The sequence below is a fragment of the Ptychodera flava genome, chromosome 16 (assembly GCF_041260155.1).
Source record: "Ptychodera flava strain L36383 chromosome 16, AS_Pfla_20210202, whole genome shotgun sequence".
NCBI lineage: Eukaryota > Metazoa > Hemichordata > Enteropneusta > Ptychoderidae > Ptychodera > Ptychodera flava.
Window position 1 is genome coordinate 26,851,735 of NC_091943.1, and position 22,594 is coordinate 26,874,328.

At 38.4% G+C, this 22,594-nt stretch overlaps 2 protein-coding genes across 2 annotated transcripts in view; both read right to left on the reverse strand.

The window, feature by feature from the left end:
- Nucleotides 1-39: 39 nt before the first annotated feature.
- On the reverse strand, nt 40-7,879 carry LOC139113962 (low-density lipoprotein receptor-related protein 4-like). Its single transcript, XM_070675435.1, has 9 exons — nt 7,855-7,879; nt 7,241-7,369; nt 6,513-6,728; nt 4,897-5,068; nt 3,489-3,690; nt 2,416-2,608; nt 1,556-1,678; nt 885-1,104; nt 40-262 (listed from the first exon to the last, which is right to left on the reverse strand). The coding sequence occupies exons 1-9, from the start codon at nt 7,877-7,879 to the stop codon at nt 40-42; spliced, it is 1,503 nt and encodes a 500-aa protein (XP_070531536.1).
- LOC139114447 (low-density lipoprotein receptor-related protein 2-like) overlaps nt 71-22,594 on the reverse strand; it is a 50,265-nt gene continuing 27,741 nt past the window's right edge. The window contains exons 20-40 of the mRNA XM_070676191.1: nt 22,090-22,318; nt 20,531-20,728; nt 19,593-19,789; nt 18,905-19,033; nt 18,138-18,254; nt 17,657-17,767; nt 16,709-16,825; nt 15,384-15,506; nt 14,466-14,582; nt 13,152-13,286; nt 10,679-10,792; nt 8,668-8,784; nt 7,855-7,970; nt 7,241-7,369; nt 6,513-6,728; nt 4,897-5,068; nt 3,489-3,690; nt 2,416-2,608; nt 1,556-1,678; nt 885-1,104; nt 71-262 (exon numbers count right to left, since the gene is read on the reverse strand). Of these exons, the coding sequence (XP_070532292.1) occupies nt 7,879-7,970; nt 8,668-8,784; nt 10,679-10,792; nt 13,152-13,286; nt 14,466-14,582; nt 15,384-15,506; nt 16,709-16,825; nt 17,657-17,767; nt 18,138-18,254; nt 18,905-19,033; nt 19,593-19,789; nt 20,531-20,728; nt 22,090-22,318 (1,796 nt within the window). The 3' untranslated portion in view covers nt 71-262; nt 885-1,104; nt 1,556-1,678; ... (4 more) ...; nt 7,241-7,369; nt 7,855-7,878. The remainder of the gene's footprint in view (nt 263-884; nt 1,105-1,555; nt 1,679-2,415; nt 2,609-3,488; nt 3,691-4,896; nt 5,069-6,512; nt 6,729-7,240; nt 7,370-7,854; nt 7,971-8,667; nt 8,785-10,678; nt 10,793-13,151; nt 13,287-14,465; nt 14,583-15,383; nt 15,507-16,708; nt 16,826-17,656; nt 17,768-18,137; nt 18,255-18,904; nt 19,034-19,592; nt 19,790-20,530; nt 20,729-22,089; nt 22,319-22,594) is intronic.

The window sequence follows — 22,594 nt, forward strand, 5'->3', positions numbered from 1 at the left end:
TCACAACTAAACCAACTGCTGGTAATAACAGCTGAGGAATCACTGATTGAGGAAGGAAAACCCTCCGTACCCCTTGGAGGGATAGAGAGCAATGGCTCTTGGCTTTTCAAGCTCATCTTCAATCAGTGTCATCCTGGAAAATCCATCAAGTGTGGCCACTTCTATCTTGACAGTGCCGGAGTCAGTCCAGTAGAGGTTTCCAGCAATCGGATCTATGGCAATGTCATCAACAGTGTCCAGTCCGTCCTGAATCACAATTTCACTGAAAAAAATTTTGAGGATATTAAAATTTATGAAAAAGATACCTGCTTTACTTTAAGAGTTTTTAATTCTTTAATATAAGGTGCTCACTACACTCTCAAGACAAACTTTAACCTTCTCAGTCTCATGCATTTTTCTCTCAGGCAAATAGAGTTCTAGTGAGATGGATTCAAATTATGATGTTGTTACGTTGACAAGAGCTGGCAGCTACCATAGGTAATACTCACAATACATACACGACTTTCATAGACTGAATAAAGATCTCCAATGAGGAAGAGAACAGTGTTAAGACTGAATGATTAGGACAATTAATCAATTAATTAAATCATGTACGATTAAGCACCAAAGAAATTCAAGGTTCACTCTAACTGTGTTAAGCCTATGGACAGTACTAGATTTATTATGACATGAACATGGCCCCCCAAGACAGTCTATATGATACACGTAGAATTGGCAGCCTAAAATGGTCAATATGCAAACATAGGAAGGATTTGAAACACCTGTCTTCAGGTAAACCACAAGTGCACAAGCCGATCGAGTCACATAATTGACTAATTGGAGTTGTTTCAGTTCATTTTAGACCCTTTCCCCAAAAATAAAAAACAGGCTAAACTTAATATTACCTTTGATTCTTGTGGATGTTGGCTTTGCTGATTGTGTCCCTGGACACATCACTGTAGTATACCGTTTCTGTCGATGGGTGATAATCAATGGCGATCACATTGTACAGGTTACCAAGGACGGTGTGAGGCACAGTGTCATGGCTGCTACTGCCATCAACGTACAGTCTCTTGATTTCTTTCCTGGTTGTGAACAGCAACGCCAATGAATCTGTAAGACTTCCTGAGAGAGGAAAAGAAATTTATTTGAGTGATTGATAAAGCTTTATATATGGTCGATGTTTGTGGGGATTAACAGTTCAGTTGAGCAGAATAATTCACAAGGCAGTTGTTTTGAAAGCTGGTCATGTCTATCATCTGGAATCCTGGAATCCATTATGCAATATTACAATCAAGAAGACCACACAGGATTTGTTTTAATTATTTACTGATTTATCTATTTAAAAGTTTGTTTGTTTATTTTGTTTGTTTTGTATTCAATTTAGAAATTATTATTTATTAAATTTATCTAAATATGTATATATATATATTTTTTTTTTATTTGTTTATTTACTTATTTATTTGAAAGGCACCTAAACACTTATTATAATTGTACAAGGTGGATGTGCCGATATTCTACATGTATGCTGCAAGAAAGTAAACAAAAAAAACGGAAATGAGAGATTAACACCTACTTTCACAGGATACGCCATCTGACAATAGTTCATCATAGCCTTCAGCACAGACACACGTGTGGCCATCATTGGGAGCAAGCAGGCAAAGATGACTGCACCGACTTCCATGGCAGGGATTCACACCTGGAAGAGATAGCAGACAGGAAAAAGTCATACCCACGCTGGTAGTAGTCAATAATCCATTCAGTGCTTGGTTGTCCAAGGACAAGTGTCTATGCAAGTCGGGTAACCCTGTTAACTATTTTGCCAGACCTACATGCCTTTCATATCACATTAACTATTTTGCCAACCTACATGACTTTTTATATCACATAAAGCAATCTGTATAGACAGATCTACTTGATAAGTGGAATTGCAAAATTGTTAAGGCCTGGACTTAATAAATTAGATTTGCTCACATTCTATGTACCTATGACTTAACCCTTTGACCAAAGAACCCCTTGTAACCTTTGATATATATCATGCTGAAATTTCATTATAACAAAGTGCTACAGGTCAAGAAAGAATTCACTTCAGGGACAGAAACTCAGACTAACAAACTTTTACATACTTCTTTGATCTATCACTGGAGGAGGCTCATTTTGAATCTCATGAAGTGAATAAAAAATTTGTATCTTCATGGTCAATTGCGGTAAATCCTGTGGTACCAAGTTTATTTCTTTCCGGGATAACTGCTCTCATGGAAGTGATACGTGACTCAGCAAGGTATAGGATTCAGCTGACCTTACACCGAGGTACCTGAACATTTTTTTTTCTAACTTTGCTGTAATTTGCTTCCTCACACACCACAAACCAGACTTGGTTGAAGGGGCAGGGAAATGGGAATACCACTGCCTATGTTTGTAACAGACTGTGCCCACCTGGCGGTTGGAGTGCAGGGTGGTACACTATGACACCCATAGGTGCCTCCATCTCAGTGAACAATGAGCTGTGGTTCTTGCCAGTGAATTTCTCCGCCTTTTCCACTGACTGCAGATCCCAGTCTGTCCAGTACAAAGTATCCTCAAATACGGCGAGACCAAATGGGTGGAAGATCCTGTCCGTGACTATTTCCTGGAAAAAATTAAGACAACACAAGTAAATTCAAAGGCTTCCAAAGGAGCTGATTCATATCATGGAAAGAAAACATTATTTTTTTTATAAATAAGAGTTCAGGAAAGGGATTTCGTCCCAAATGCTAATTTTTACAATGTATGATTTCTATTTCTAAGATTCCAGTCATGAAAACCAGTGTGGACATTGGGTTAACAGAATAATCCGGACGTGAAAGTCTGTTAAACAAAAGAAACAATGAAACCGACAATATCTAAGGTAGAATGCGCTTCAAAGTGAAAGACTTACACTTTTGCTACAACTTTCTGTACGGAAACTTTACATCATTCCTTTTTGAAATCAAGAATAAAAATCTGGGTCCCCCTGGCAAAATTTGGTACAAGAGAAACAAATCATCATATATTTACAGGACACTTGAAATTCAAAATGGCTGCCATCACTGTATTAACTCTATGAGGAAAAATAAAAAATTTTGCTCTTCAAAAAAATAAGCTGGCAGAAACTTTATTTACTTCATGAGTTTCAGAATGAGCCCTCATGAGAGGTGGACCAAAAAGGTGTAAAAGTTTGAGAGTCTGAAGATCTGTCTCAAAGGCACATTCTACCTTAAAGTGTGTATATATTATCTGGAATGGGGCTAGTGGTCACTTTTTGGTATGAAGGGGTGAATTTTGACAACCAGAACATGTTTGCAATATGGGGCTAGTGGTCACTTTTTGGTATGAAGGGGTGAATTTTGACAACCAGAACATGTTTGCAATATCCATATACTTAAAATGAGACAAAATTTGTATTTTTCACAACATCTGAATTACTGATCCCATCATTCCTGGCCGTTCAACCTTTCTGTTACAAATCAAAGTTGAAAATAGTTCCTTGCCTGGATGTTTTCTCCATCCGCATCCATCATAAAAATTTTATCCAACTTGGCGTCAGCCCAATACAGCATGTTTGTAGTGCTGTCCAGGGTGAGACCATTGGGCCAACCGATGTTATCCTCAACGAGCACATGGCGGCTGGTTCCATCCATACCAGCCTTCTCTATCCTTGGTCTCTGGCCCCAGTCACTCCAATACATGTAGCTACATAGTGAAAAACAGTCCATGAATTAAATTGTGATAAAACACTCGTCACAAGTTTATGTGATTGCAAGCTACAATTGTCTGCTTTCTTGAGGGGGGGTCAATGAATCTTCTTTCCTGTTCGTTTGGTTTTATTGTTATGTTTTGTTTCTGGTGAAATGTGACTCAGGGACAGATATTCAGACTCTCAATTTTTTACAATTCTTTTCTGATCTACCACTCTAAAAATCAAAAATTTTACTTTTCCCCGTAAGAATTAACACCACGATTGCAGCCATTTTGAATTTCAAATATTGATGAATATAAGGAAATTTGTTTCTCCAGTACCAAAATTTGCACGGTGACCCACGATTTTTATTTTTGATTTGGTAAGAGAATGGTTGAAAGTTTCATTTAGGAAAGTTTGAGCAAAAGTTCAAGACTTGTTTGGAGGTGCATAGTACCTTAAGTATTTCAAGAGAGCAAACAATGTCACATACAACCGTCTGCTCTCAAAAAATGACTTTTTTTCCAAACTTTGGTATTGTTGCTTTGGGAATACTGGTACATGGCGGAGAAACCTGTACATTTTTTGTTGTCTAAAAGGATTTCATCGATGTACTACAGGGAAGCCTAGTATCAAGACTGGGGAACAAAAGTAAAAAATTTCTGAGGTCCATGCGCTTCTGTAGTAACAGATGAAAATCATTTTGAGTAGAGAACATATACAAAACAGCAATAATTGCAAACTGAGAGCATAATATAAGAATGGCATATATTAGGCCTTTACTATTTGTGACCAAGGGACATACATCATATGTTGTCTCTGAAATGATTTGGAGAATATATAATAGATCTCATTACAGTCAAGAGTACAGTTGAGTTTTAACAACAAGGAGTTTTTATTGGCTTTGAAAAATGACGTCAGTAGGTGTTTTGTACGTGAAAGTGTCTGATGTATAGAAAAAGCTTATTTTGAGAAAGGGGTTTGAGAAAGGAATGAGTTGATGGACATCGAATGCAAATACATATCTAGTTTCTATCAAAGATTTTGAATACCATAACAGAAGATTCTCTAAACTTTCATTAGCAGTAAAAGGTCACTGGGTTTCCGAACACAACCAGAGAAAATTTTGAAATCTTAAGACTGCTGTCCACTGGCAAAAGCCACAGTTAAGGCAGTACTAGCTAAAGTTTGAAAAGGAATACTATGAAATGTAGACTTGCCCTTTATGAGGATCAAGGACAATCGATCTCAGTTCATCGGTGTCTGTATCTATGATTACAGCCATCATGTTGCCGTCCATTGTGCCGACAGCAATGTGCTTGAAAACAGCATCTGTCCAGTATAGCTTCTCATTGATCCAGTCCACTGCCAAGCCATCAGGTGTGTCAAGTCCTTTCATAAAAACAGAAAATATTTGCTTTACGGAGACTAATTTTACCCATAGTCCAGTGTGCCTGCATTGAGCGTTCCACTTGAACCTAATAAGCTTCAAACTCCCAACTGTTGAAATTCAACAACTTGCTGCCTGACAATGGCAAAGTTTATTGTCATTTTAGTTCCATCTGAACATCACAGACGTATTCGATTGCACTGTCTGTGAGCTATAGGTACAATCACAAATTTTGGAATTCCAGCAGTTGAAAGAGTCACACAGGTTCAAGTTGAATGCTGAGAAGCAAATACTGCCATCTGAGTAAAACCTGTGTATCAAATGTAATTGATGTACGTATACATGAAAGCCATCCTTAACAAGGTCGAGGAATTTTTGCCCAGATATGGTATAAATCCTGATTAGGAGGTATCAAAGTTGTAAATAATTATCCTCTCTCTCAGGCAAGAATAATCTTCCAAGTCATTTAAAATTGGAATCGAGAAGAATGGTGCACTGAAAAGCATGTTGACAGAAATTTTACAACTGGTTGATCAATTTGTCTACACATGGGACACATGGTAGATTTCCCCAAGGAATCTCCGACTGTACAAATCATAATGAATCATAGGATATTCCCAGTACTTTGGAGTGGATACAAAATTGTGAAATGTCCATAGTTGACCATGTAAAACATGCAGTTTTTCTCATGTTTTTAAAAACTTTGCAAAAATATTATCCAATGGGCTGTAACCATTTTGAGGATTAAAGTGCATGCATTCCTTTCATAGAACAGAAGTTCACTCTCTCTTGTACATGTATGGATGTGATGACCTTGAACCCTAGGCTTCTGACTGCAATTTATCTGTTTGAAAGTCCAGTGAACTTTTTAAAGATCCATAAGCTGTAACTTTGGTCATTTTTTAAATTTTGTTTGTTTCTGTTTATCATCTGCAGTTTCTGGTTTGAATCCCTGAACTATGGAGAAATTCCTAATATTTGGCTCATAGATATACCCTATATGAGTATAATCTGGATTGTTATTGTTTAAATTTTGTATTCAGGTCCGGACTAGAATACATTTATCAGCAATAAAAATGGTCATTTCACATGTACAGGCTGTGTTGGCAAGCAGAACACCAGGCATTGGTCATGATGATCGGATTATTGTAAAATTCTGTGGTTGATACATTGAAACAGAGTAGTGAAAAATTAGTCAACAGTTACAGCTAATCTCCCTTTAAATGAATGACTCTTCATGTAGGTATAGTCCTGCTCACATCAAAATGTCTTTAATAATTTAGAAACAATTTATATGATAGTTCAATATTTTACAGTTGTGACACTGAAATGTACCATTTGTTTCATCCTAATCCTTTTTATTATCAAGTTGAGCATGGCCCTTCTCATTTCCTAATGCAAAGTAGGGCCTGTACAAAGGTACATGGGGATGACAGACCTACTTACCGACTGAAATGACAGTTTCCACATTGCTACCATCCACCTGACATGACCTGATGACTTCCTCGTTCACATCAGTCCAGAATATTTGTTCAGAGTTTGCGTAAAAACTCAGAGCAACAACATTTTCCAGGTGACTTTGTATTGGGTAGTACTCATTGTGGTGAAAATTTGCCGCACGGATGTCACTGCGTGTTGCAACTATTAATAGTGGTTCTCCATCTGGAAAAAATAGGATGGGTTTCTTGTAAGCTATATTATTGTAAACAAATAATATGACAAAAGATTCTCATATGCTAAGGTGAAACATAAACATCAAAATTTGTTATGAATACATGTACACTGTAGCTGTATTTTGTTATGATGACAGGGCTTCCCTGACTGCGCTTCATTCATAGAACTACGGGTATTTGCAATTCTCAATAGCGCCCTCAAAGTCAAGAATGATATTCTCTTTCTCCAAAGTTGCTGTGCAGTTTTAGTTACTTCACGATATATAAATGTGAATTTTTTTGAAAAATGTGTACCTTTTCCGGTCAGAAATGGGAAATAGCGCCCTCAAAGTCAAGAATAAAAATGTCTTTCTTCAGGTTGTCATATTGTCATGGAAATCCAGACACTAAGTAAAAGGTAATATTTGTGGTAAATTTGTCTTCACATGGCTATTTCATGACATTAAATTCTGATTTCTCTCCAATGAAAACCATTTTCACAAGGTAGACAGATCAACCAACCTTCAGCTTTGCACCTGCGACCATCAGGTTCTAGTGAGTAGCCATCCACACAGGAACACTTGTAGGATTCCTTTGTGTTATCACAGCGCTGACTGCACAAACCGACAACCTCTAAGCATTCGTTGATATCTGAAATCAAACAACAAAAGAAACTTGCAACTGATATCTGTTCACCCCTATTCCCTGTGAACTTGACCAAATCACCAGGTAGAACAATAAGTTTGAGCCAAACCATGGGCGTGAATGGGTATAAACTACTCAGTAAATAAGAATCAGATCTAGAAGTATATAAACAACAACAAATGTATGTATTACCCTATGTATGTGTATCCAGTATACAGGCAATGCATAGATAGGCTTATACATAACATACAATTACACACACACACACGACACAGACAACTTGCTAAACATGGAATGTTTGTTAGAACTTTTGACAAAAATTTATGAAAAGTGTTAGCACACTCAATTTTTTCACATTCCCTCAATCACCCCGGGGTGCATTCTTCCAAAAGGACACTTGAACACTTTGTAAACGGATGTCGTCATCAAATTACCAGCAATCTGAACCACTCTGTGTACTTGCATGTACACAGACTGAAAATTGCACTCACCTTCACAAGTTCTGTTATCTGGCATCAGTCTGTGACCATGCTGACACTGACAATTGCTCCAGACGGAGTCATCTGACAGTTTTCACTGCAGCCGTTCTCTCCACACAAATCAAAATCTGTCGGGAGCCATTGCAGTGAAAATACGTGGAGTTACTCTTCATGACTAGACTTGCGAAAGCTTAAAAAAATCACTCCCGCCTCTTTTGACACAATTTTAAAACATTTCTATATACTGGCAGTATATTTCACTAATTTTGATGTCTGTACTATAGAGTTGAGTATTCTCTGAACGTTTCAAGGAAATGAAATACAAATCTGTACTCTGAAAAGATTGTTTTGAAATCTTGGCTTGCATTGCATGGCCATTCAATATTGGCTTTATTTCTCGGGCCATGTGAATACTGAGCTATCAACTATCAAATATAGTTAAGAAAAATTTCAATGGTATTGACAACAACAAAATTAATGGTGCGTAGAGCACAACAAAATAGACCATGCTGTCCAGAAGACCAGATGGATGTCAAATTGTACCATGCAATTGCTCATGTGCATATTAATTGCTGAATCAAATACAACACAATCAAAATACTTTCTGATTTAAGAATTAAGATGTTGTGTCCTGGAGAACTGTCTTTTGGCAAATAGCACAATTAAGACCTAAAACCTCAATATTGCAGATTAAGTGTAAAAGGCAGTTTCAGCTGCAACTTTATTCTAGGAATTATTTCTATCAATAAGAAAGTTTCTTGTAATTCCGAAGTACTGGTGTTTTCATTTCGGGATATGCAAATTAGTAAGTGTAGCATTACAAACCACAGAGATTGGCTTCATCAGATCTGTCCACACAGTCGTAGTTGCCATCACAGAGCATTGACATATCTATGCAGTCACTGCCATCAATACACTGGAAGCCGTTACACTCAGCGGGCTCTACTTTACATTGAAAAAATTCAAAAAAAAAAGAAAACAACATTGCACAATTGTAACTTTATATCAAAGCCGGACACTGCCTTGCTTGTTCACCTTTACACTCAGAAAGTTTTGTTTCTTCCAACAGTTTCAATATGGAGTCAGGTCATTTACTAACTGAACAAAAGGAGTTCGGTGTCGTCAAAATATTTTCTTTGGTCCACATATAGGTCTTGTGTGTTCAAAGATATGCAAGCACCACTAGCCCTTCTTGACCTAGCTTGAAATGGACGCTACAGCTTACGTAACGTCATCAATAACCAACTCCAAGGCAACGCGCACCCTGTCGAGGTATGTAAGAGTGCTTTCAACAGCATACTCCGAGTTCAAAAACCGAGTCGGACTTACAAGTCCGAGTACTCGGACTTGCATACTCCGAGTAAAACTGCTTACTCGGACTTGTATACTCCGAGTACATGGCCTACTCGGAGTTGAATACGCCGAGTTACACTTGCTTATAGAAAAACAATGCTGGAAAAACAGAGGAAATATTCGATCTTGTGATAAAAATTTGCAAACAGCGTATACAGTACATGTACTTCCAGTCGCTCAAAGAAAAGAGTTGTTAACGCGATCTCTCTGATCTCTGATCTGTGTAAAATACCATCTTGTACAACACGCTCAAGCACCGTGGCTCACGCCTCAAGTCATTGTCGTTGTCGAGTGTAGCTACCGTCACGCAAATTATTAGTTTGTCTTGTCTTTTCGTTTCATTACCGGATCAGATCCTGATTTGATACATGACTTGAATTGGGCACAACAACGTTTCATGATCACCGCGATGCATCGCGGCGGATTACAATATCCATGTATTAGAACACGGACGCCATTATCGAATATGAATGACCTGTCGACCTGTGACGTCATGGCCTTGGTTTGCTAGCGTTGCTGCGAGGCCATGATAGACTTTCCCAAGCATTTTAGGCATATTTATGTCTTGATAAAATAATTAAACTAATAATTTTTCAAAATAAAATGAGCACAGTGCGCTCGTGTATAGTATGAACCCAGTGCGAGTGACCACTTGGTCGTAAACAATGACCTGACTTGACCTGTGATGTCATGCATTTATTTCGCTAATCAAACGATTGTGCGATATCGAACTGAGTAACTGGCTAGACTTGCCTGAAGTTTATTGGCTTTACTGTAAATGTTATGTCTAAGTCATCTTTCAAAAAACTTCGCTGCTGGCCGTGGCAGTAGCTTTCTTCTGATGGTAAAATCACGGTCGCTCCTTGTGGAGGGACCGTGGTTAAATATATACATTGCGCAACAGATTACAAGACATCGTGAAAATGAAATTCTTTTTTTGAAAAGAGCAGATTTTCGACATATCGATCCGCGCTAGCCGTAAACTCCGTGAGTAATAAAATACATTTTTTCGACAGATCGTTTATTGACCGGTATGGCAAAATATGCACTAAGGAACACGTATCGGCGTATTCAAGTACGAGTAGGCCATGTACTCGGAGTATACAAGTCCGAGTAGGCCATGTACTCGGAGTATACAACTCCGAGTAGGCCATGTACTCGGAGTATACAAGTCCGAGTAAGCAGTTTTACTCGGAGTATGCAAGTCCGAGTACTCGGACTTGCAAGTCCGACTCGGTTTTGGAACTCGGAGTGTATGGTTTGAGATACTCTTACATACCTGCCCTGTCAGCTTATCAGGTGCTTCACACATTTTAACAATCATATAGTGTTTTCTGACTCTTTGTGAAGGTAAACTAAAAAAACTTATAAATGATACAACTGAAATGTTCGATTTCATCGAGAAAAAGTTTCAGATGAGTCACTGATGAATCATTGTTTCAGCAGATTAAGGCAATGGATAGCGATTTAGAAACAGACTCACCACAGCCATGTTCGTCATCACCATCGGGGCAGTCCCTGATACTATCACATACCCAGTCGAGTGGAATGCAGTGACTGCCTGGGCACAGAAACATGCCTGTGCAATTGACCGGCTCTACAAATCAAATAAAAAAAACAATCTCAGTCACCGGGGAAAAAGGACATTCCTTTTTCATTAAAAATCGTTGAAATTCAATTTCTTAATCAACATAATATGTGTTTTGAGACCGCTACAAAACACAGATTATACTAAACTATATATACCACACTCTGTGCCAATTTTAACTGGATCTGCCAGGTACTTGACATCAAGGAGTTTGGACATTCAAGTCAAAAATATTCTGTTCGGTCTTATTAATTATACAATCCCCTGCGCCAATCCACCCCTCCATTATGGATGACACCGCTTTTCTGACAAAATGAGACAAAGAAATTTTTTTTAGAGTTAAAAAAATATCTAATATAACATTATACTAAAAATTATACTCCAATATAATCTGTCTTACGGAGATTACTGGTAGTGACCATGGTGAGCACAGTGTGGTACATAAGGTACAATTTCTACCACGGAAATATACCTGAACATGGGGTATACATCAAATATGACTTACATATATGTCATAAATAAGCAGGGCTTGACAATTTTTTTTTCCAGTTCACTTGTTCGTCGGACAGGTGGATTTTCAATTTCACTTGTCCTCACCAAAATTGTACTTGTCCTCCATTTGTAATAATCAGGACCAAATACTTGCGACGAATATTCTGTAGCGGCTTTCAGGGCTTTCTTATTTTGGTAATTTTCGCCGATGTTGATGTCGATTTTTCTCAAAAGTTCACATTGAAGTAGCCATGCGTACGGTCTGTGTGTTCCCGGCGTTATACGGCCTCCACCACAAGAGGCCGCATATAACGCCGGAACTCACAGACCTGTACGTAGGGATAACATTGTAGGTACATATCATACATCGGCTTCTCGTGTTTGGCAAGCATAAATGCCGTCGTAAAAAGATTGGTCAGTTTCCGTCGCTGGTCGTCGTCATTCGGTTTACGCAATGCGAGTGCATGCGATCAGGGTGTTGGCAAGTGAAACCGTATCGGGTCAGCGGGACCCACAAATTTCCACAATCATTGTCCCCGTCAGGATCTCATCTGTGATGAGCCAAACAGTCCAAATACGGTTGACTAAACTCGTGAGACCTTTCGATTCAACGCGAAACATGTCGCATCCGTCAAGAAAAGCATTTCGCTTTCCCAGTGGTTTGGCAATGGGGTATTTGAGACACGCCGTACAGAACATTTTGGAACCGTCATATTTCAACCAAGGCCACTGTGCTACGGCGTTTTTCCTCATCAAACGCTTATGTTTAGATTTTTTGTCAGAAACATCGTTCTCATCGTCACATCGATTCGTCGATTCTCAGACGATCCCACTCACGCTGGCCCTCGTGGCGCCGTCGTAAATCATCACAATGTTGTTTCTCAGAGTTACACAATGCCCATCGTCGTAAAGCACATGCCTCTTTACGGCAACAACTTTGCTTGATTTTTGCGTAGGTCTGCGGAGCGGAAATTACGCTCTGGCTCTTAAAATCCACAATGCCTTGTTTGCGTTAGTGGAAATATTACCGTAAAATACATGTTCGTCTACCTTGCGAGGCCGCATAAATGATTTTGAAGTACTGCACGGTCGCTCGGCGATAAGCAATATGATTGGGTTTGCAATTTTTTACCTAATTTGTTCGGGAGGAGCAGTCAGCATACAACAAAGAAATGCTGTTTACGCCAAATTTTTAGCGACTTTTTTAATTGAACGACGAAACAATTTCATGTCAATCATCAAAATTTGCAAGATTGTGTGAGTCGGCAAGTGAATCTCAGAAGAACGTCACAATTGTATCTAAAAAAGTCAGTGATTGACATTTGTGTGAATGACAACGCAAATCGGGCGACACGTGCACAACCGCAACTTAGGTTCGCGTTGATTGCGCCAGAAGTTGTATAAACAACTTGTCCGGCGGGCGACCAGATTTTATTTTTGACTTGCCCGAACGTAAATTTCACTTGTCGCGGGCGTCGGGCGATAGGAATTGTCAAGCCCTGAATAAGAGAGAAATAATTAAAGGTATACTGTCACCTGTTCCAATTTTGGCAGTTACCATGGAAAGAGAAAATCTAACCAATTACAAATTTTTAGCGGATGGCCGCTTTTTAAAAACAACGCCCTCACATGGGTATTTTGAATACCTAGGATTTGAAGGAATGCCCCTTTGACCATATATGGGCATATTTAGATTACAGGTGACTGTATACCTTTAAGCCTATAAAGCTACTATCCCCATTTGCGCATTATAAAGTCTGTCTTTCCCTTGGAGTACAGTGGGGTTATACCAATATTTTGGTTATGAAAGGGTTTATGAAAATCTCCAATGTCAGTGATGCAGAGACTAAATTGGTATATCCAAATTGCTGCTTACCACAAGTCTCTGGTTCATCTTCTGCCAGAGGGCAGTCTGATTCACCGTCACACATCCATTCCTTTGGTACACACACTCCAGAGGAGTTACACAGAAACTGAGGATCTTCACAGATGGGCACTTCTGGCGGCAAATCTGAGGGGAGAAGAAATTTGAACCTTGAACGCTGGGAATCAAGTGGATGGTCTCACTGTCACTTTACCCCAGTGTTGGGTTTGCTAAATTCATTATGTGTTCCTAAATTAGTACCACAGCACTGCTAATGTTTCAATGACTTTCGTGGTACAGTTACCAATGCTTGTCGACATGCATGAGTATTGAAATTTTGTTGTTGTTTTTTTTTTAATAAGAGATACTTCCACATTTACAGGTTATGCAAACAACATCATCACAGCAGAGGTGCCCAGAAATCAGACACTTCAAAGTAAATTACACAGCTATATAGTAAGCAATACGTGTCACTTTGTTATCAGTGAGTTACTTCATCTTGAAAGCAATACAGTTTTTCATTCCATTCAACTGCAGATACTTCGTGAATGTGGAGGCCGCATGCACAGTTGCCATAAAGTTTATCTTGGTAAAAGGAATTCAGTCTAGCTCTGGTAAAGGTGCCTAGCTTTGGTGGGTTTGGCTCATTAGATTTGGCGGGTTTGGCTAATTACAGGAAAAAGGTCTGTGTCGAAATGAACGGACAGTAGTAAAGTCCAATCAAGAAATACTGTTTATTTCCAGGCTATTACTTCATAATCAAACAAGTAACCAAAATTTTTCAATGCATATGTAAAGTGACAGCCATCTTAAAGGTAGTATGTGCCTCGAAAGTGAAAGATTTTGGACAGACTTTCCTGAATGACTCTTTCAACAATTCTCTTACCAAAGCAACATTTTGGGGTCACTGTGCGCATGCAAAGTTTGGAACTAGCGAAACAAATTGCCCAACATTTTGTGATTTCTGAAATTGAAAATGGCTGCCATTCCTGTGTCAACTCTGTGGATGAAATTAAAATTTTGGATTTTCAAAAACTGAGACGTGAAAGTTTTTCTTTCTCCACGAGCTTTAAAATGAGCCCCCACAAGTGGTATATCAGAAAAGAATTGTAGAAATTTGAGAGTCCGACTATCTGTCCCCGAGGTGCATTCTAACTTAATTTTCTTAATTTTAGGTTAATTTGTGAAGCAAAAAAGAGTAGGCAGTCATTTCAATGGAGTTACATTATATTTTGAACTGACAATAAATTGGCTTTACAGACTCTGCGACTATCATTGCTTAAGTACAACATTACTGTCAGCTAAGTGGTAATGACATTGACTTACCACATCCAAATTCATCAGTATGATCTCCACAGTCATTGTCTCTGTCGCACTGCCACGTCATGGGAATACACATGCCATTCCCACATGTGAACTGTTCTGGTGAGCAGTTGTCAGTTTCTGAAAAGAACAATTAAAATAGTGAAATTGAAAAACATTTTCTGATTGACCAACCGGTATCTTGCATGCACAATAAGACATGGTAGTCTCTGTAGTTGCCTCGACACTTAAAGATATTATTATGTCACCCTACATGACTTTTTTAACCAACTAACCATCCGGAGAGCTCTCCTAAATCTTGGGGTCCAACAGAGCTTGATCAATTAAAAAGTGATTCTGTCTCATCAAGTTTGCACTCCTGTACGACAGGGAAAGGGCAAGAATGATTGAAGTTGTGATTTGGAGTACAGAATGCACACAGCTATTACATTCATGTAGGAGAATTCATCTTGTCTGATGAGAATTCATCTAAATTTGGCAGTTGTAGAAATGTCGCGTTAATTTTTTATTAGCAATGTCAGGTGCTTGACAAAATTTTCTGCCATCACAAAAAGAGGTAATTTTTAATCTTGAACATCTTGTGAATGAATCATTCATTTTATATCACAAAATACTTGTTAGATTTGCAAGAAATTTCTTCTCTGGCAGATAAAAAGCAAAAGAAAAAAGAAAAAAATTACAGTTCAGAAGTCTTTTGAGTAAATTAATGAATTTCTGTAACTTTCTTTTCGGCAACCCAGTCTTTGCAAAAATTCAAATTTCCAAGTCATAAAGTGAACTTGCTTCTGTCAAAGATATTGTGTCAATTTGGCTTCCTGGCCACCTTTGACCCACACCATACTTCCTGACCCCAAAACTTATCCCTTCTGTACTAGGAGCCCTGAAGTAGGATGTCAAATGTCAAGTTCAAGTGTTGCTTACCACAGTTGGCTTCGTCCTCTCCATCATCACAGTCAGGTTCATGATCACACACCCAGGTGTTCATGATGCATTTGCCATTGGTACACTGAAACCAGTGGGCATTCAGACAGCCACTCTCACCTCCTGGCAGTGTCAAGATATCATCAAACTTATTGAAGGGTTGGTAACGCACCTCAAAAATTAAAGACCTAAACTTTTGCTCAAACTTTCCTCAAGCAAACTTTCAACCAATTCTCTTTCAAAATCAAGAATAAAATTTGAGGTCTCAGCACAAATTTTGGTGGTAGAGAAACAAATGACCCAATATTTGAAATTCAAAATGGCCGCTATGCCTGTGTTATCTCTGTATGGGGAAATAAAATTCACAATTTTTACAAAACTAAGCTAGTGAAAACTTTATTTACAACAAGAGCTCCGAAATGAGCGGGCCACAAGTGGCAGGCAAATAGATTATTGTTAAAGTTAAGAAGTCAAATATCTGTCCCCGGGATGCATTCTACCTTAACCCTTTCAACCCCAGTTCCCTGTGCACAGGTCCAACTTAACCATAGAAAACAATGGATTTGGGACAAACCATGGTGGTGAAAGGGTTAAAAAGAGAACTCATCATATTGAAATTTCAGTAACCTGTCTTATAATGTGCACATGCATCTGAAGGGAAAAGCTTTTTTTTTCTCAATAATGAGACAGCAGTTCACTCGATAGATCTTATGGGATACATATGTAGATGGGATCATGGAAATATTCCTTCTTCAAAAAAAACAAAAAAGCATCTTGAATGTTAACCCTTATTCTACAGAGTTCACAGGTCATCATCGGGTCAAGTTGGGTAAAATTAATGAAGCATAACATGTTCTATATATGTTGTATTTAACAAAGACCTGAACATTTGCAGGCCCATGCAGACATGAATTTATTGACTAAACCTGCTGCCAAGTAGCTGAAACTTTGTAGACATAAAAGTTTGACCCTTTTTCTGCCAGACAGTATCACTTTCCCATAAACCAACTCAATGAAAAGCGGTATTGAGCCAAAACCATACATATTTCCACCCATTTGGCTTGGTCTGTTCCAACAGCTCTAAGTCCATACAAATCGTATTTCCAGTATCTGTGATTTCAGAGGCCTTCAAATGTTCAAATTTTTGTAATAATGCACCCAATGGGACGTATACTGTGCTTCACTGGTTTTCAAAAAACTTGACCTGAGGGAGAAATAAACGTGAACTTGGCAGGAAAAGGGTTAAGGTCAACACCACCTTTTTTTACCGACTTGGCAGATGGGGAAGTGACGGGTCTGGCAGGATGAAAGTTACCACAGCTTACCACAATCTACTTCATCAGATCCATCGTGGCAATCTGGATCACCATCACATTTCCATCTTACAGAAATGCAAGGCCCACCATCACACTGGAATTCTCGTGGAGAGCAAGTAATATTACCTGAAGACAGAGTATGATACAGGCAAGGTATACAGCACTGGTATTATTCAACAGTTATTCAATTAGTTGACACCAAGACCAGGAAGAATAATTAAACTCTTCCTCGGAATCACAGCTTCTACTCTAGCCAATTTGGAAACTTTTATGAAACTGCTGCAAAATATATACTTCTGATTTTAGTGCTGAAGGAGAAGTTTGTTTTCTTCTGCAAACATTAGGAAATGCTCAGAATAAGTTCCATCAACACTGCTTATATATGATATAATACTTCTATTATTGTGGACAGTTTTGACACCAAGTCATTAATAACAATGAATAAATGGGAAGTTTTTCCAGTTCACAATCAATTTAAGGTAGTATGCACCTCGAAAGTGAAAGACTTAAACTTTTGCTCTAACTTTCCTCAAGGGATCTTTCAATCGTTCTCTATCAAAATCAAAAATAAAAATAGGGGGTCACCGTGCAAATTTTGGTACTAGAGAAACAAATTACCCAAGATTTACCGATATTAGAAATTCAAAATGGACGCCATCCCTGTGTTAACTCTATGGAGAAAAATAAAAATTTTCGCATTTCAAAAAACTAAGCCGGTGAAAAGTTTTCTTTCACCAAGAACTTTAAAATGAACCCCCACATGTGGTATATCAGAAGAGAATTGTAAAAGTTTGAGAGTCCGAATGTCTGTCCCCGAGGTGCGTTCGACCTTAAACAGAAAATTTCACTCACCCCTCTACAGCTTTGCCAATAAAAGCCCCAGGAACAATGTGAGTTTTAAAGTACCATCCTGTGCTTATGCAAAGTCATTTTTCTTGGCATAATTACAACACTTACATGTTTCTTCATCAGAGCCATCACCACAGTCATCATCCTGATCACAAACCCAGTTTTCAGGAATGCATTTGCCAGTCTTGCAGTGGAAAGCATTCGAAGCACAGCTACTGCCTGTTAAAAAAATATGATGGGACTAATTTCATCTCACACATTTCTCAAAGAAAATTTCTGAACACTGGATCTAAAATTGCTGATCACATCCCAAATTGAAAGAATTTTACTCAAGAACACACCTTTAATCAGTGGATTGTTTTATATACATCAATATCATTATTACATAAGCTGAATAGTGCACAGATACAAGAACTTGAACACTAATCATGATGCATCATTTTTCACAATAACTTTCATGCTTGATACCTAGGGTATACTTAATGATTTGTGACAAGCTATAATTGGGGGGTGACTGTGATTATTGCCACTGTTCACCATGACTAATCTCTGATTGATGTGTTTGTCAGCTGGAGTAGTTGGAACTTACGGCACATTTCTTCATCGGAGCCATCATGGCAGTCCTCCATGGCATCACATTTCCAGTCTTTGGGAATGCACTGACCATTTCTGCAGTGGAATTCACCATCCATGCACGTCTTCTCCTCTGTGTAATACAACAACAATATGCTATATGTGTAACATATTTGTGAACACTACTGTTGGGAAGATTGAAAACAGCACTGACGAGGAATTTGGTCAAAAAAGCCTTCAGGTAGTATGCACATCGAAAGTGAAAGACTTAAACTTTTGCTCAAACTTTCCTTTCAGCCCTTCTCTTACTAAATCAAGAATAAAAATTGGGGGTCACACTGTGCAAATTTGGTCCTAGAGAAACAAATAACCAAATATTTACCAATATTTAAAATTCAAAATGGCCACCATCACTGTTAACTCTAAAGGAAAAAATAAAATTTTTGATTTTCGAAAAATTAAGCCGGTGGAAAGTTTTCTTGCACCAAGAGCTTTAACCCTTTCACCAGTATGGTTTGTCCCAAATTCATTGTTTTCTATGGTAAAGTTGGACCTGTATACGGGGAACTGGGGGTGAAAGGGTTAAAATGAACCCCTACAAGTGGTAGATCAGAAAAGAATTGTAAAAGTTTGAGAGTTCGAATATCTGTCCCCGAGGTGCATTCTACCTTAATAACAAGTAGTGTTTTGAGCAGTGAAGCATAGACCCTTTGTGCATTCAGCGGTTGGGTTTTGTTGATATAAGAATTATTATTCTCAACTGTACATTGGCACACTTCTCACCTGTACACCTGTTTTCCTTGTAGTGAAACCCTGTTGGACATCCGCAAACTGGTCCACTTGTTGTTGGAAGGCACATGCCACCATGGCAGGACTTACTGAAGTCATCTTCTCTGCTGCAGGCACTAGTCTCTGTGAGGGACAAAATGGTTGACATGAAAATTAATATTCTACTATTTAAAAGTATCACTGACAAGATCATAAAATTAATGTCCCATGTATTCTTCAATCAACACATCGACAACAATTATGACACTGGAAAGAAATTGTGAAAATATGCAACATTGACATTATGATGTATTCTGAAATGCTAGAAACTGTGTAAGTCTTCATGTGGAACAATCAAAGTTGGATGTTTTCAACTATCAACCCTTTTACACAATGGTTTGGCCCAAACCTATGGTTATTGTTAAGGAGTGTTGACCCGTTTAGAGGTAATTGCGGGGTGTCAAGAGAAGACTGCTGTACGGAGTTTTCATGCTGTTACTGCAAACATTGAGATTATTACATTTATGTTTTACATTCAACTCCTCACGCTTGCTAACAAATATTTACACTCTACCTCTTAAAATTTCAATATTTCGGTTCAGCCCAAATTTGACAGGGTGGCTGGACCTGAACACAATAAAATAGGAATTTGCAGCTGAGAAGACCAGCAAAGCTTTGGCAATTTATCTGTCAGAAGCACTACCTTTCACAACTGGCTCCATAAATACCCTGACATCATACGCCCCATTCACATCAACTTTAACCATGTTCTCCTGGTTGCCAAAGAACTCCGATTCTTTCAGACTGTAGAGTTGACTGAGGGCGCTGTCCGTCCAGATGACAGTGTTCTCATAGACTGCGACTCCAAACGGATTGGTCAGACTTTCAGTCAATGTGTACCTGCCAAGGAAAGTTGACAAATATCTCACTACAAGTAAAAGTTTCTTTCAGTTGATTCTGACAGACTATACCAGCATATTCCTCCTTCTACCAGGCTCCTCAGACAAACCATAGAAATACATACCACTTAAGAGACGGAGGAATATTCAATCTAAAAGAAAATTTCGCTTTCTACCTTGTTTGAATTATTTTTCCTTCATCCAAAGTTATATCAAACTACCGGCCACTTGGAAATGAACTTCCCTGATGAAGAAAAAAGTCGGGGTGATGTACATGTACAGTGATGCCTCCTTTTCCTTCATTTGTGAAATACTCAATTCAATCATTACTTAGCTAGTTTTACTCCAGATCTGAAACATAGGCAGGGGTGTTGATGGACAACGCACCGCATTGATTTGTGTTTGATGTGTATGATCTATCCAAGGACAGCAAATGTAATATTGTAGAGCTTTCTCCTGTACTGTCAGACAACTTTCGACTTTTAAAAGAGCTAGGTGTTAAATTGAGTCAACAAAATGCATTCTGTATTTCATTAGAAGAGACAAATGAATCCCATCAGGTCAATCCATGAATGAAATTTGGGACAAAACAACCAGGCCAAATAACCTCACAATGCTCTGTTATCATAGGAAATTCCATTCATAGTAATACAAAGAATGACAAAATATTGTAAAACCTATTTTGTTTTTAGTATGTGTACATGATTTTCCATGCTTGGATGACATATCACCAAGTTTATACCTTTGGCTCCCATCAATGCCTGCCATTTCTAAAGTATGTAGCTTTGCATCGGTCCAAACCAGACGTCTCGTCTTCTTGTCAAGTGCGATGTGATTTGGCCAGCCAAGGTCAGAGTCTAAAATGACCGTTCTTTCAGAGCCATCCATTGCAGCCCTCTCTATCTTAGATTTCGTACCCCAGTCAGTCCAGAACATCAATCTGTGATGCAGGCAATATTAGTTTGAGTGTATTTAGAAATGTTCAAGTTCCGTTATGTGGAATTTGTTCTTCTTTCTCGGCAGTCATGTTTTCAGTTTTGTAAGCCAGTTGTAATTTTAAGGTACTTTATCAATTGTTATTCTGCATAAGTATGATTCTTTGTGAAATATACCCCCCGACCCAATCTGTTCCTTTACAAACTATTTTACTTGAATTCACATCCAAGGGCTACAACATTCTGTCAGTATTTTGCAATTTGTTTCATACGCCTGTCGCTACAGGACCTTACATCCTGATACTTCTGGTGTTATGCAGAATTCAAAATTCAACATTTTACTTGAAGACAATATACTACCTTTTCCCTAAAAATACACAATCTCTGTAGGTTACAACTGTGCAATTCAGTACAAAATTTACTGAATATCACACTGTTGGATTCTATACAAACATAATTGCCAGCTAGTCAGGTCATGTAAGGATTATAAAATTAAAAATGGATAATTGTTACTTAAAGTTCAAGGATTTTCCAGGACTTCTAGCAATTTTTAAGAACATTTTGAGGTCCAAAATACCATTTCAAGAGCTCATTTTTACAACACATCACTTTTTATACAATTTCAGTAATAACTTTTACGATATTACTACTGATTGTCTCGCCATCTTTTTTGAAACTATGGATGGATTATCAATTTTCAAAGACTTTCCACGACTCAATTTCATTTTTAAGTACTTTTCCAAGACTTTCCAGGAGGTTTTAAAATTCAAAGAATTTCAAGGACTTGCCAGGAATGCAGGAGAGCCTGTAACTGGCAACTATGCAAATGATAACAGTCTGTTAAGGTAGTATGCACCTCGAAAGTAAAAGACTTAAACTTATGCTCCAACCTTCTTAAACGAAACTTTCAACCATTCTCTTGCCAAATCAACAATAAAAATTGGGGGTCACCGTGCAAAGTTCAGAACTAGCGAAACAAATTGCCCAACATTTTGCAATTTTTGAAATTCAAAATCGCCGCCATCCCAGTGTTAACTCTATGGAATTAATTAAATTTTGGAGCTTCAAAAAACTAAGATGGTGAAAGTTTTTCTTTGTCCAAGAGCTTTAAAATGAGCCCCCACAAGTGGTAGATCAGAAAAGAATTGTAGAAATTTGAGTCCGATTGTCTGTCCCCGAGATGCATTCTACCTTAACCCTTTCACCCCCAGTTCCCTGTGTAGAGGTCCAACTTTACCATAGAAAACAATGGATTTGGGACAAACCATGGTGGTGAAAGGGTTAAAAGTAGGATTCTTCAATCATGTTTTGGAATTGAAGGCGCTGACTAAAACCCATCTGAAATTCTTTTTTAAAGATTATTTACCCTTCTTCAGGAAACAAAGCCAATCCTCTGGGCATTTCTACTTCATCTTTGACCAATGTTCTCCTAACACTGCCATCACCACTGATAACTTCAATGACCCTTCTGCCAAGATCTGTCCAGTAGATGAGACCCGTGCTCTGGTCAACTCTCACAGTTTCTGCCGAAGTCAACTCACCCTGCACCAAGGTGCGTAGGTGTGTGCCATTGAGGGCACTGCACTCCAGGTTACCTGGTGGAAAAAGTATGAATGACAAAACTTCTAAGGCTGGTGTATATTGACTCACTGGTAGCTCAAAACGTGCAGCTACTTTTCATACAGAAGAAGGCGACAGCTAATTGGTACACACACACAAACACTGACCTTGAGCTTGACATGCACTTCAGTGATTAGTATGAATGACTTTAACGTCCATCAAAGTGTCAATGTAACTGTGAAATCTACTGCATGTTTCTATGTAAACACGAATTTAAATTATCCTGATGGAATATTTGGTGAATCAAGGTC